We start from the raw sequence: 12,519 nt of genomic DNA on the forward strand, positions 1-12,519 counted from the left end.
CTCCTTGAAGTTGGATATGACCACTGGAGATTACTGAACTGGTCCTACTTGAGTGCGGAACTAAAATAATCCTAACTGGATAGTTTTTAGGAGATTCGGAGAGCGGGGGGCAGATGAAAAAGAAACGAGGGAAAGGAATACACGAAGGCAAAGAAATGCAGAGAGTGTAAATCTTTAGGAAAACTTCTCTGACACTGTTTCCATTTCCAAAATTATCTATTTAAAACTAAGCAACAGTGGAGATGTACCGTGGTTTAGTTTAAAACGAAGAATGTTTTTACATGGGCTTTGATAAATAGACAGATTACAAGTCTAGAGATTCTGCCTAGAGACTCTCCTAGTGCACTTTAAGAGTTAAATGCTCACGATGCAGCTACGTTTTCCCCAACACTGCCAGCAGAGGCTATCATTCTCCTGCTGGATTTATGTAAACTGATGCCTGCATCTTCCGTAAAGTCAAGGTATAGATCTAGGAAAGGGGACGAAAAGAATACATTTCGGTTTGGGGTTTTTGGGTCAGACCGTTCTGCCTTATTGTGTCATATATGTTACAGGGGGGAAATCAGTTTAATCCTAAATACATTTTATGGAAATAATTTATTTCAAGGAGACTTACTCCTAAGTAGAATGTTGTAAATCCCAGCCTCCACAAAGTGCCCTTAGACTTACTGTAGAGTTATACCATATAATAGTCTGCAAGGAATCGAGATATGTATTTGTTAAAGAAGGGTGCCTTTTCAATCGAGTGCCAGATATTTAGGTGACACAGCCTTCTGCACAAGCTGTATTAGTTAGTTGCGAACCTTTCTGAACTTCAAACCTCCTGTGATAACATATTTGCATCATTACCTTTGTGGCTATAAAGTCTGTCCCATGTTTCCCCCTCTTTCTGTTTTTCTACATGAAGTTTTCTCTGTGGATATTTGTATACATCACTTTACTCAATCACGACAGTGCGGTACTCTCTCCACCCCACCCCCCCAAATTTAGTAATAACATTATTCCAAATATAATTTCCCTGGTTCTGGGTTGGCAGAGAAGGAATATGAAGAATATAACCATTTAGCAACTTACCTCAGCATATAACTCAGTGGTATGAGACCAACTTTCCTCCCTTCACACAAATAGCAAAAACAAACTTGTAGTAAAAAATCTTTCAAGTACAAGTGATACATAACTACGGAGAGGAAAGATGGCGGAAAGAGGGGGCGCCTTTCACTATAAAAGATCGTAGTTAAGTGGTTATTCAAAGCACTTGATACAAAGGAAAGAAAAGGCTAAACCTGGGAAGCTTCCTTTTCATGCCTTTATTGTTGGCCATTAGGCTGTCTGTCTAGACTTGAAATGACACCTTGTTTATCTGTAAACAGGCACTTGAAGAAGACCAACTCCTGAGTGGTTGCCAGAAGATCAAGGCTGTGTGGCCTTGTTGATTATTATGCACGAAGCTCATGATGTCAAGGTCAAATAGGCTGCATAGTCACGGTCAAGGCTAGCCCAGCACTGACATCATGGCGTTCTCACCCAACACCAAGTAACTAGGGGGTGCCTTCTTTACTCAGGACAAGGTGGAGATTCCACAAAGTGGAATGGACCTTCTCTGTGAATATATTTCGGAACGGGGTGTAAAGAAAAATAAAGATCACCTTCTCTGTATGAAATTCACTGTGTCATACAAACAAGTGTTGAAAATTTTGTGTTCACGTATGTTCATGAAATTGCAAACGGGTTCCAGGTCTCACTACTTCTTAATCGAGGGTTTGTGGGAAAGACTTGGTTAGTGTTTAACTTTGAAACATTTATTCTTTCCCCGCTTCCTCTCTAATTCTCCCCTAAGATCGTGAAGGTGACAGAGACACCAGTGCTTCTTTTTGATCACAGGTGCTTGTTAAGGTTCAAAGAAGAAAGGAGAGCAAGCAGAAGAACACTTGATATAGACATGAAAAATGTGGTTGTGGAAATGGACCTAAGAGCCTATACATAACATGATATAAGAACTCTTTGATTTTCCAGAGCCATAAGTCTTCGGTGAATCTTTTTTTATTAGGGATAGATAGACAGACAGACATATTGTTGTCTTAAAAACAGAAATTAGATCATTATAGAATTTTTTCATCCATGCAAGTTGACTTAACATCCATGTAAGTAGACATTGGACGTATACATTCCATTGAAGTCGACGGCCAATCAACCACTGATGTTAATGATTCTAGAATGCACACCAACTTTGTTTCTGGCCTCACGAATTGCTCCATAATGTAGAATTGCTCTTTGGGCTGTGATCCTTAGAAGGCCTGTATGAAGATGTACACCTCAATGTAATGGAAAACAACTGCGTGGTACCTTAAAGTTTAATAAAAATACATGTAGGCGTTCTGTGGGTCAGAAAGCCCTCTTCGTGAGATGGTCACCCAAGTTGCTACCTTAGTAGGTATGTGAATATACCTATATAACTACACATTCATAGACACATAACATGCACATACAGATATACACACGGGTACAAGGAGCGTTTATTGAACAAGGAGGTTCAATAAAGGGAGGGTCAAAAAGCCCAGTGGTCCACCTAATGGCGCAGCAGCGAAGCAACCTGCCTAAAGAGCAGGTTGGTTCAAATCCAGGCTGGTGTGTTTCTCAGACTACGGGAAACTCCTATATGGGGCAGCAGCGATATAGGAAGATGCTGAAAGAGATCATCTCATACTTCGTGGGAGAAGACAATGGTAAACCCCTCCTATATTCTACCAAGAAAACCATATGGCTCTGTGGTTGCCAGGAATCGACACTGACTGGATGACACAATCTAAAAAGCCAAGAAAACTCGGAAGACAGTTATTGGTGGGTCACATTTTCTTTGCAGAGAAAACAGGAGTATAAACTAATTGGCCTTCAAGTAACGTGTTGATTTGGGGGGATGAACATTCAATAAATATGGTGCGAGACTCGAGTGATATAATGGAAGAGAAATGCACACACATTATGAAGGATCAGTTTCCGATCTAGGGAGCAGGAATTGTCCGGAAGACGCCAAGAGTCTCTTTCCGGCGTCTGTAATCTCGAATAATTATGAGCTCCAGTGGATCAATGGAGCTGCTCCAGAGTTAGCTTGGAGAAAGTCGCTCGCAGCTCGGGTCTGAGTAGAAGAGGGTGGAGTGGTTTGTTGTCCGTCCAGTTGCACACACTGCTGGACCTGGTAACCTGGCCTGTTGAACTTCAACCAACGTAAGTTCCCCAACAAAATTCAAAGACTGGAACTGAACCACGGATTTGCCACCGGTCATAAAGTCATACACCCGACTCTTGACCATACCTATTTGGAAGCAAGGTGCACTGAAATCAACAGGCCTCTCTTCTAAGTCAAAGGATACCATCCAGACTCCAAGGCTACAGTTCAGTGAATACATAGTTGGGAGCAGGTCACATTTAATTCAGTAAGATTTATTTCCATGGGACTGGGCTGCACACGGATTTAGCTGGCAACTTCCTTTGGACTGTAACTTCCTATAGTTTGTATGATGGTACGAACAATCAGTTCTAGCCTGAGAAGCCAAATCGACTTTAATCCGAGAGATCTTGTTTTGCTGCGTTGTGTGCAAAATCAGATATGGATACCTAATTTCTCTTGCCCCTCCCCCCATTATGTCCAGAAGGCCTTTATTGGAGAAAAGGCTATTGAACTATTGAAGTGTGCCTTCCCTTTAGGATTGCAGAAAGGCTGAGCGCCACATCCAGCAGCTGTCTTATAAATGAATTTTGAGTATTATTTCAAAATATTATACCTTTCTCCTCCCTGTCCTGATATTTAAATGCTTTGTTTGGTGATAGAAATAGATAATCTTCTCTCGACAGAACTTTATTTCTCAATGACGAAGAGTAAACTTGCAAAAAAAAGGAGGAGGAAAAGAAGCAACAGCAGCAGCAACAGCTCTCACACACAACTTAAATGGAGCGATTTACTTAAATATTATTCGATTTAAGGAGATTTAAAACCTGATCCACAAGCCAGTTCAGACCAAAGCCATGACTTCAAGTCTATTATTAATGGGACAAAATGGAGTAACTAGTCCCAGTCACTTGGCTTAAAGGGGTTGTGGATCTAGCGGCCTCACCTCCTTTTCCTGAACACAGTTCCCCATGGTAACACAACTTCATTCCAAGGGAGAGTATTTAGAATCCCAACCTAATTCTAAACGCTTCAGAAGGAAGCATGCTCCACTGAAATCAGCAGCTACTCCCTGGTCCGGAGATATCAGTCCAATGCGTTTATGAAGCCCCATATTAAAGTGAAGTATTTTTGAGTTGAAACTGCATTTGATCCAGTTGTACAAAGCCACTTACTCCGTATTCGTGCCCCTTATTTCCTCTAAATATGCTGGTCCTAAATGTGTTGAGTTAAACTTGAATTAGGATGGGACTTGCTTGCAGATAAAGGGCACGATCCATCAGAGTGAGGCGCAGCATAAATGTGACGTCAACGGTAGCATTTCAGTGGCTGATCCTTAAATTACTCTCACCCATCGCAATGAATTGGACTTTTGGATCAATGTGTGATCCTAGTTTGATGCTAGGACTGGGGGAGGTGGGAACTGCAATTCAAACACACACCCTTCGCCGTATGGAGAGAGACTGTGCTATAAGAATCCTTTGTCAGTGTCCAGAGGTCATAATTGACTCAACTGGGCCAGACGGCACTGAATTCCATCCAACGAGAGTCATGGCTTTCTATCTTAATCGGACTTGACTTGGGTAGAACGATATCTTTAGATCTCCCAGGGTCAAGATGGGCGCCTGCCCATATATATTTCCAGAGTTTTTATTATAATTGTCAAACCCCAAATCCCAACAGAGGTTAGGAAACTTGAACCGATATATTTTTCACTTTCTACCTAGGTTTAAAGCACACAGAGACAAAAAACAAACAAACAAAAAAACACAACCCACCAACAACACAAGGATATTTATCCTTGCTATATTTGGGGCGGGGGGAGGGGACAGCGAAGCATCCACTACGTTTATCTTTCAAGCAATGACCTTATGCCAGGAAAAGGGAGGGGAGTGTCTCATGAGCACTTCTACCAAGAACGGGAAAAAGTTTGGTCTAGCTCAGAAAAGCAACTTCACAAGGAATTGAAGAATACTTAATTCTATGCCTAAAACACCTGACTTTGGGGAGGGGGAGAAGGAATTAATCAAACCCAATCCTTGCTTACCCTCGGCCTTCAGCAAATACTCTCCAAACCCCTGCCCATTGTTGAGCGGCGTTGAGCTACCACAAGTGTCCATCTAATAATTGCAGTGATATGGTCAGTTTCTGGTCACTGATGGACTTCAATTAGGTGTACACACACGGGTTCACACACAAGTACACGCACGCACGCACTTATTGAGCGTAATCCAGGGAGAGCTAGGCTCACCTAATGCCCTTGAGTGGCCAGCGGCCACTTTTCTTGGAAATAAATTTCACTGAAAGCCGTTGGACTTTCTTGCAAGATTTAGAATTAGAGCGCAACAAGTTCCATGAAAACTTAACTGAGCACTTAAGCCCCTTCTATTCGAACGGATCGCAGGCAATGCCTCTAAAGCTACTCGGGAGTAAATTCTTGAAGCCAATAAGACTTTCTCCCAAGTAAATAGGTGTAGGGTTGGGGTATTAGGTGTCTAATTAACCGGTTGTGTGGCAGTTGCCTTTTGTATCCAACCCTCCCTTGGATGCGCAATGGCTCGCAGTCCAGCTCGCAGTTAGGCGCGCTTAACCCTCTTTGATCCCAAGGGGACCTAAGAGTGCATTGAATTGTAGCCATTTGGGAAACATGGAGACATACAGAACCCTTAAGATGTATCTAAATATATATTTAATGACGCCCGTAGTTACCTATCCGCCCACACTGTCGATCAGCGACTGGGCGCTCTCAGGACTGGTTGTACAGGACATTGGTGCCTCCATAGGCGCCCAATGTATGCAAAACTAACATTGGCTTTGCCACCATCTCTTTCAAAGCGGTCGCCGCCGCTGACAATTTTACGATGTAATTAATTGGAGCAAATATTAAGGAGGATAGATCTTGCCTAAGGAAAGAAAACTACTGCGACAGAGTGTAAGGGATTTCCAGACTGCAAAAGAGTTTTCCTTACCGAGGCGCTCCGCTTCTTGCCTCGAATGGATTAATATGCAGGGGCTGCGTAACTAGTGACAGGCGGGTTTGAGCACCTGGACTCCACAACCCGAGCCTAGGCCCAATGGAACTTGCTCCCAAAGGTACAGATAAGCCGCGCTGCCCAACGCTATGCCTCTTGTTTACACGGAAGTAAGTCTCAGTATACTCAAGCTTGGCTTGCTCTCGAATCCGTAAGGTTAGGATCAAAGCCCTAAACGGATGCGAGGCAGACTTGTGGAGTAAAATGGGAACCTTTTAAAATACAGCTTTCGGAGGCAGGACGAGGGCGGCTGGTTTACAGGTCCTTCTGTAAGTAATTTCCCATGAAGAGGTGAGGTTAAACGCCAGCTTCGGCTGCTATAGCACAACCCCAGTGTCAATGGGGTGCGCTGTTCCAGCCGGGCATGCTTTCCGTTTGTGTCCCGCTTCGTACCTCTTAGCTCCCCGTTTGGAACAGCTCTCCAGTGCCTGCTACACCGCCCATATTTTGATTCACACTTCCTATGGGTCGTCGTGCTTCTTAACGGAGGTTCCCTCTGACTCTATTCCTTCCATGCTATTCAGTGACCCTTTCTCTCATCAGCTCGACTTTATCTCGACAGGCTTGATTGCCTATAAAGTGGGGTGGGGTGAGGGAGAAGAGGGCCCTTCCGTGGACTCTCCTTCATCGGACAAAGCAAAAGCAAAACAATCTGGGTTGGAAGCAATCTGCTTGCACACTGCAATCCTTTTGACCACATCCTTCTGGAGTAGTCCTATCGGCTTAAATGGAATGACTCCAGAAAGGAAGACATTTGAAAAATGTAGCTTTCACTGTTCATTCGCCTCAAGTCAGATTGGGTTGCTGAGCGGTCGGCACAATCCTGAAGCTCCCCTAAAAAATGTTGTAAGGACAAACGCAGATTCCTCCCCAGTCCTAATATCCAGGGAAACTTCAGATCAGTGGTAGGTTTTCCAAGGTGGAACAAATAAAATTTTTACTACTGCTGCTGCTGCTACTACTACTAATAATAATAATAGGGAGAGAGATATTTATTTTTAAGAAATGTATTTCTGCATTCAGTACATATCATTCGGACACCACATTATATACATATACAAGACATTTTCTTAAAAAAATATGGAAATGGATGGTTTTAACGTGGCGAAAGAACACTGACTGCTCTTAATGAACTAACGCGATATAGAAAAACAGCAACAGAGCAATACCGCGCACTTTCCGTACGCTCGATGGAGCATAAACATTCCAGTTCTGTGGTGAAAACAAAAAAAAATTGATAAATCAACCCCACTGAGAACATATTCCGGAAAATAAAAAATGAAATATCATATAAGAGGCACGATCAAGCCAGAGTTAGGCATTTTAAAATTCCATTCATATCAATGGGAGCGTTAAGCACATGCTTCATTCTTCCCATCAATATCAAGGGATCTTAGAACCGACTGCCTTTGGCTTGATCGTTCCCAAGGAATTACATAGCCTGTCACTTAAAATTCAGGAGAGACTAAAAATTATTGGCTTGTGTGCTTTAAGTAATACAGACGAAAAACAGGAGAACACCAACAACAAATATTGTAGGATAGCAGCCTTATCTCTCTCTCTCTCTCTTACACCGTAAAAGAAACAAAAGAAATCTAGGGTATCTTTCTTGCAAACGCTGTTAATACGTTCTTCATATATATATTTATATATATATATATTTATTTATTTTTAACATCAGAGACAAAAACAGCCAAAGAAATGGGAAATCTTTGATCTCAGTGTCAAGGGGAAAGTTTGGACTATAATACAGAGCCATTCAGAATCCCAACGTAACAAATCTACATATATGTGTTTTCTCTTTCTCGCTCTCTCTTTCTCTTTCTCCTTTGTTAAATATGCACAGTTAAACCATATCAAAATGGATGTTGAAGAAGGGCGACCGGATTCACAGTTAAAGACGGCAATACATGGACAGAAGAATAAACCAAAAATGGCGGTTAATTCCCCCCCCCTCCCTCGGTGTTTTTAAATAATCAAACTAATCATCCAAGAGTTCGAATGCATATTCTTATTTATACAAATTTACCAGATAAATATTTGTATTTCTTTGTTTGTTCATTCCCCCCATCCCTTTTCTTTTCTTTTTCCCCTTCTTGAAAGATTTCTTTGTCAGGTAGCATGAAGGTGAGGTGTCTTAGATTTACTAACGACCTTTTTCTCTTTCACCCTCCGGTTCTGAAACCAGATAGTGACCTGGCGCTCGGAAAGATTAGTGGTCGCAGAAATCCTTCTTCGCTTCTCTTTGGTAATGAACTTGCTGGCGGCGTATTCTTTTTCTAATTCTTTCAGCTGGATTTTCGTGTATGGTACTCTTTTCTTTCGGCCCCTACGATAGCTGCTCACTTCTGGCTGCAGAGGTACGACATCTGTAAAGGTGAGGAGAACAGGAAGGAGGAAAAGGAGGAAAGAAGGAGGAAAGAAGGGAAGGAAGGAAGGAGGAAGAAAGGAAGGAGGAAGGAAGGAGGAAGGAAGGAGGAAGGAAAGGAGGAAAGAGGAAAGGAGGAAGGAAAGGAGGAAAGGAGGAAGGAAAGGAGGAAGGAAAGGAGGAAAGAAGGAAGGAAAGGAGGAAGGAAAGGAGGAAGGAAAGGAGGAAGGAAGGAAGGAGGAAAGAAAGAAAGTGTCTGTTACATTATACCGAATCTTGTACCTAACTAGACAATGTTTCTTCCAGACATTGTGAAGAGGACAGGAAGATAAACAAAGAAGAAGGATGTGGGTTATTGGAGGAAAAGAAAATGTGAAGGGAAGGAAGAGGAATGGAACAGAACACAAGAAAAACAAGAGAATGAGAGAAAGAAAGAGGGTGAAAAGGTGGAGTCTGACTAAGCAGAGTATTAATATATTAGCATGGGGGTAAGTGCTGCTATTCCAAGCGATATTTGTGCAAGACAGATATAAAGAAGGAGCACCTCATGTATCAGGCATCTTGCAAACACAGCACCCTAATGTTAACTCCAAAATTAGTAAAAATTGGAGACAGAATCTAACCTTTAGTGCTTCACTCCCCTTCAAAGCATCCAGTGAATTTTAATCTGTCGCCTTAGATACAGATGCTTTTCCCAGCCTAGGCGAGCTCATTAATTATGCTTGTTTGGGCGATCAGCATACTAGACCGCAGATCTTCGGAAAAACAACCGCGGGGGAGTGTGTGTGTCTGTGTGTCTGTTTATGTTGATTATAGAAGCGCCACACCAATTGATCTATGCAATACAATAACCATCTGCAAGCTTGAGGGGCCTGGGAGTGCTCTTTCCACATCCTTTGCCGTTTAAGGTAGATACATTAAAAAAAACAATAACAACCCCAAACTACAGCTCTTTGGGAATCTCTGCTTTCTTGAATGCACCCACGCTGTTAAGAAATGTTGCACCCGCCCCCCACTCCCAGACCCTGTCCAGAATGGGCTGGAGAATCAATGATTTCTCATCATCCTTAATGCATTCAGTCTTCTCCTTAATAGTCCCTTATGCTAAGGCTGCCCATTGCCAATTCTTCATGATTAACTGTAATCACTAGTGCATCAAGCCACCCCCGCCCTTTTCTGAGCTAAAGATTCAAGCTTACGACCCGGTGATATATAAGAATGGGTTGAGGAACAAATATAATAGCAAACATACTGGGCTGGGGAGTAACTCTACCGAGGCAAAGCGAAACTCTCTCTTATCCCAGCCGCTCTGTTCTGAAATAGATAACGAGAAAAAGAATCCTCAGTTGATGCTGGAGACACTCTATTTCAATGCTTTGGACTGGAGAGGGGAGGATTTTCTCCTCCTTGGACTTTTGGCAGGTGTCTGCCAAGTAATCTTTCCTATAAATTATATTAAGGCCCAGAGATAGAGCATGGGTGATGGGAGAATGTCTACACCACACATACCTCTCTCAGTGAAGGAAAGAAATCCACTTTCTATAATGTATCAGTGGCACACAAAATTGGAATAAGAATGAAAGCGGAAGGTGTGTGTGTGGTGGTGGGGGCTTCATTTACAATGTGTCTGCTGAGCGCACAACCCCCCTCATCCACCTTCTTTCAGAATAGCAGCACCTCATGAAGTCCTCCTTCCAGCCCTGGCAGGGCGAAGGCTATCTAGATGAGGATAGTGGCTAGCAGACTCGAGGACCTGCCGTCCTAGTTTGCCAAGGGACTCTCCTTAGCTTTCTCCTCCAGCATCAAAAGGGAACTTGCTCGCTCGCCCTCAACATTTCCAAGCGTCAACGCTAATCTGTGGCTGAAACACAATAAGATAGGCCTCCTCTGGGCCGCTCGAGAAATTCCTCTTCCTATAGGAAGGGAAAACCCAGCATGCAACGCTCTGCGCAGGCATTGTTGGCAAGCGCTGTCCTATCTGATGGGGCTATCCCTCTCCAGTATTCCCAAGATAAATGTGTTTCTTCCCCCCCCCCCACCGCCCCATCACCACCTATTTATTTATTTTCTCCTGTCTTAATCTCTTCGCTCCAATTCACCCACCCGGATCATTTAGAGGGGTCTGTGTATTGATTGCAAGGTGGGGACCCCAAGAGCAAAGGAGACGTCCGCGGGTCCTTCATCTCTCTCTTTCTCCCCCTTCCTCGCCTAAGTGGTAAGGCAGTAAGATAAGCCCGCAGCACTTCTGCTTTCAGGGTTACTCGCAGGGCTGTCACTCAGTCTAGATTTCTAACCAGAGGCAAAAGCATCGCCCTATTTCTTTCTCTCTCCCTCGCCCCACTCCTCTTACAAGATTCATTTGTAGGATTCATGTCACTTGACAGCTACTTCTGTAATTGCAATATGATTTACTGTACCTTCCCGAAACGCCCAGCTTTTCTAGCAAAGAAAGGGGTAGGGGAGGTGAGAGAGAGAGAGACAGAAAGAGACAGAGAGAAACGCTAACTCTGCCCGTGATCAGAGATTTAATTAAAAACATTCAAATAATTTTTTTTAAAAAAATCAAAGCAAAAAATAGAGATTCAGTGGAGTGAGCCAACACAGAGAGGGAGGGCGCGCCGATTCTCACTCTCTCTCACACACACACACATATATCCAGAGCAACTGCCAAACTGGCTAAGAGCTCCAAGGTATGTAGCTGAACTGGAAAGCCGGTTGCTTCACCTTCTTCCCCATACGTGCCCATGCAAGCGCTCCAAAGCCAATTTTACCTGGTTAGGTTAATAGCATATGCACGCGATCATGCCGGAGTGGAGAGCAGAGGTCGATCTCAGAGTACCCTACCTGGGAAAGGTGATTTCCAGAGATGGGTGGATTGTGACTGCTCTTTCGAGCAATAGACCTGCCCGTCCCAACCATTGGAAAGAGCCCAGTGTTGGTATCCTTCCATGGGAAGCAGCGTGTCGTGCCTTGGTTCTGGGTGGCCACTGATACCTGGGACCACTGATACGTCCAAATAACCAGGGACTGCCTGGTAAGAGCTAGCAAAGCTCGGGTAAAAAGCAAACTCTTTGGCCCTTGAGGATAGTTCTTCGCTGGGGAGGGAGCCGCTGGGCTCGGGGTATTTTTCAGCGGGGTGGTAGGAACAAGGCTTCTGTTGTAAGTTCACGTTGTGGGAGTGGGACAATCGACATCCGTAGTAGCTGCCTCCAAAAGGATAGCCATAGCCCAAGGTGGCGTTGGACGAGGCTGGTGGTGCGGGGCATTGCCTAGCGGCATCTGGAGCAGGTATATCCGTGTAGACAGAACCCTGGTGAGTTCCAATGGTGCTGGAATGACGACCCAATACCGGGTGAGTGATTAAATCCCTGCAGTGGCTCGCTGGACAGTTCCCACTTAGCCCTTCCATGGCTGGGATTTTATTCTGGTTATTTTCATTCGGGTTTTCCTCATACACGTACATGAAGGTATCCGCCCAGCGTGGATGCAAGATCAGTGAAGTCGTCATATCATGGTCTGCCCGAGCTTTTTAAAACTCGACTTCCCAAAGAGAGACACCTAATTTCCCCAACATATTGTTTAGGCGGGACATGCGCAGAAGCGGCGGGATGGGTCCGGTCCGGTTCATTAAGAAATCCGCCGGGCCACGTGATCTGACTAACTAGCTCTCGCTGCAGCTAACCCGGCCACGTGACCCTCCGGCGGCCCTTTCGTCGCCTCCCTCTTCGCTTTGGGAAGGGAATGGTGAGCTCTCATTGGCTACCTCCCTTCGACAGAAACAGAAATCCTTAAAGGCAACGGGAGACACCCATTGATTGTAAAGAGCGTGTGGAAATAAATAAGGGGAATGTGGGTGTTCAGTATTTGGCCGACACAAAGAGCTTGGGATTTGCCATGTCAGAATTCTTGTGCCTTGAAAAATCCTCAGAATTAAATATATAACTCATGATTGGAAT

General features: G+C 44.0%; 1 protein-coding gene across 2 annotated transcripts; it reads right to left on the minus strand.

Moving 5' to 3' along the window:
- Nucleotides 1-7,192: 7,192 nt before the first annotated feature.
- Nucleotides 7,193-12,147, minus strand: HOXC13 (homeobox C13). 2 transcript variants are annotated; one of them, XM_053299017.1, is made up of 3 exons: nucleotides 11,408-12,147; nucleotides 9,816-9,877; nucleotides 8,390-8,564 (listed from the first exon to the last, which is right to left on the minus strand). In XM_053299017.1, exons 1-3 carry the CDS (start codon nucleotides 12,069-12,071, stop codon nucleotides 8,538-8,540), a joined length of 753 nt encoding a protein of 250 aa, XP_053154992.1. In that variant the 5' UTR covers nucleotides 12,072-12,147; the 3' UTR covers nucleotides 8,390-8,537. The 2 variants fall into 2 exon arrangements, with proteins under 2 accessions (XP_053154991.1, XP_053154992.1); XM_053299016.1 differs by lacking the exon at nucleotides 9,816-9,877 and having other exon boundaries at nucleotides 7,193-8,564.
- Between the last annotated feature and the right edge of the window lie 372 nt (nucleotides 12,148-12,519).

Source organism: Hemicordylus capensis, chromosome 2 (assembly GCF_027244095.1).
Source record: "Hemicordylus capensis ecotype Gifberg chromosome 2, rHemCap1.1.pri, whole genome shotgun sequence".
In the NCBI taxonomy this organism is placed as follows: Eukaryota; Metazoa; Chordata; class Lepidosauria; order Squamata; family Cordylidae; genus Hemicordylus; species Hemicordylus capensis.

Bases quoted from the DNA above. Each gene is read 5' to 3' on its own strand.
- HOXC13 (XM_053299016.1), bottom strand. From the start codon at position 12,071: ATGACGACTTCACTGATCTTGCATCCACGCTGGGCGGATACCTTCATG. The intron at 8,565-11,407 runs GTAGGGTACTCT...TCACCTTTACAG, and splicing joins CTGGAAATCACCTTTCCCAG to ATGTCGTACCTCTGCAGCCA.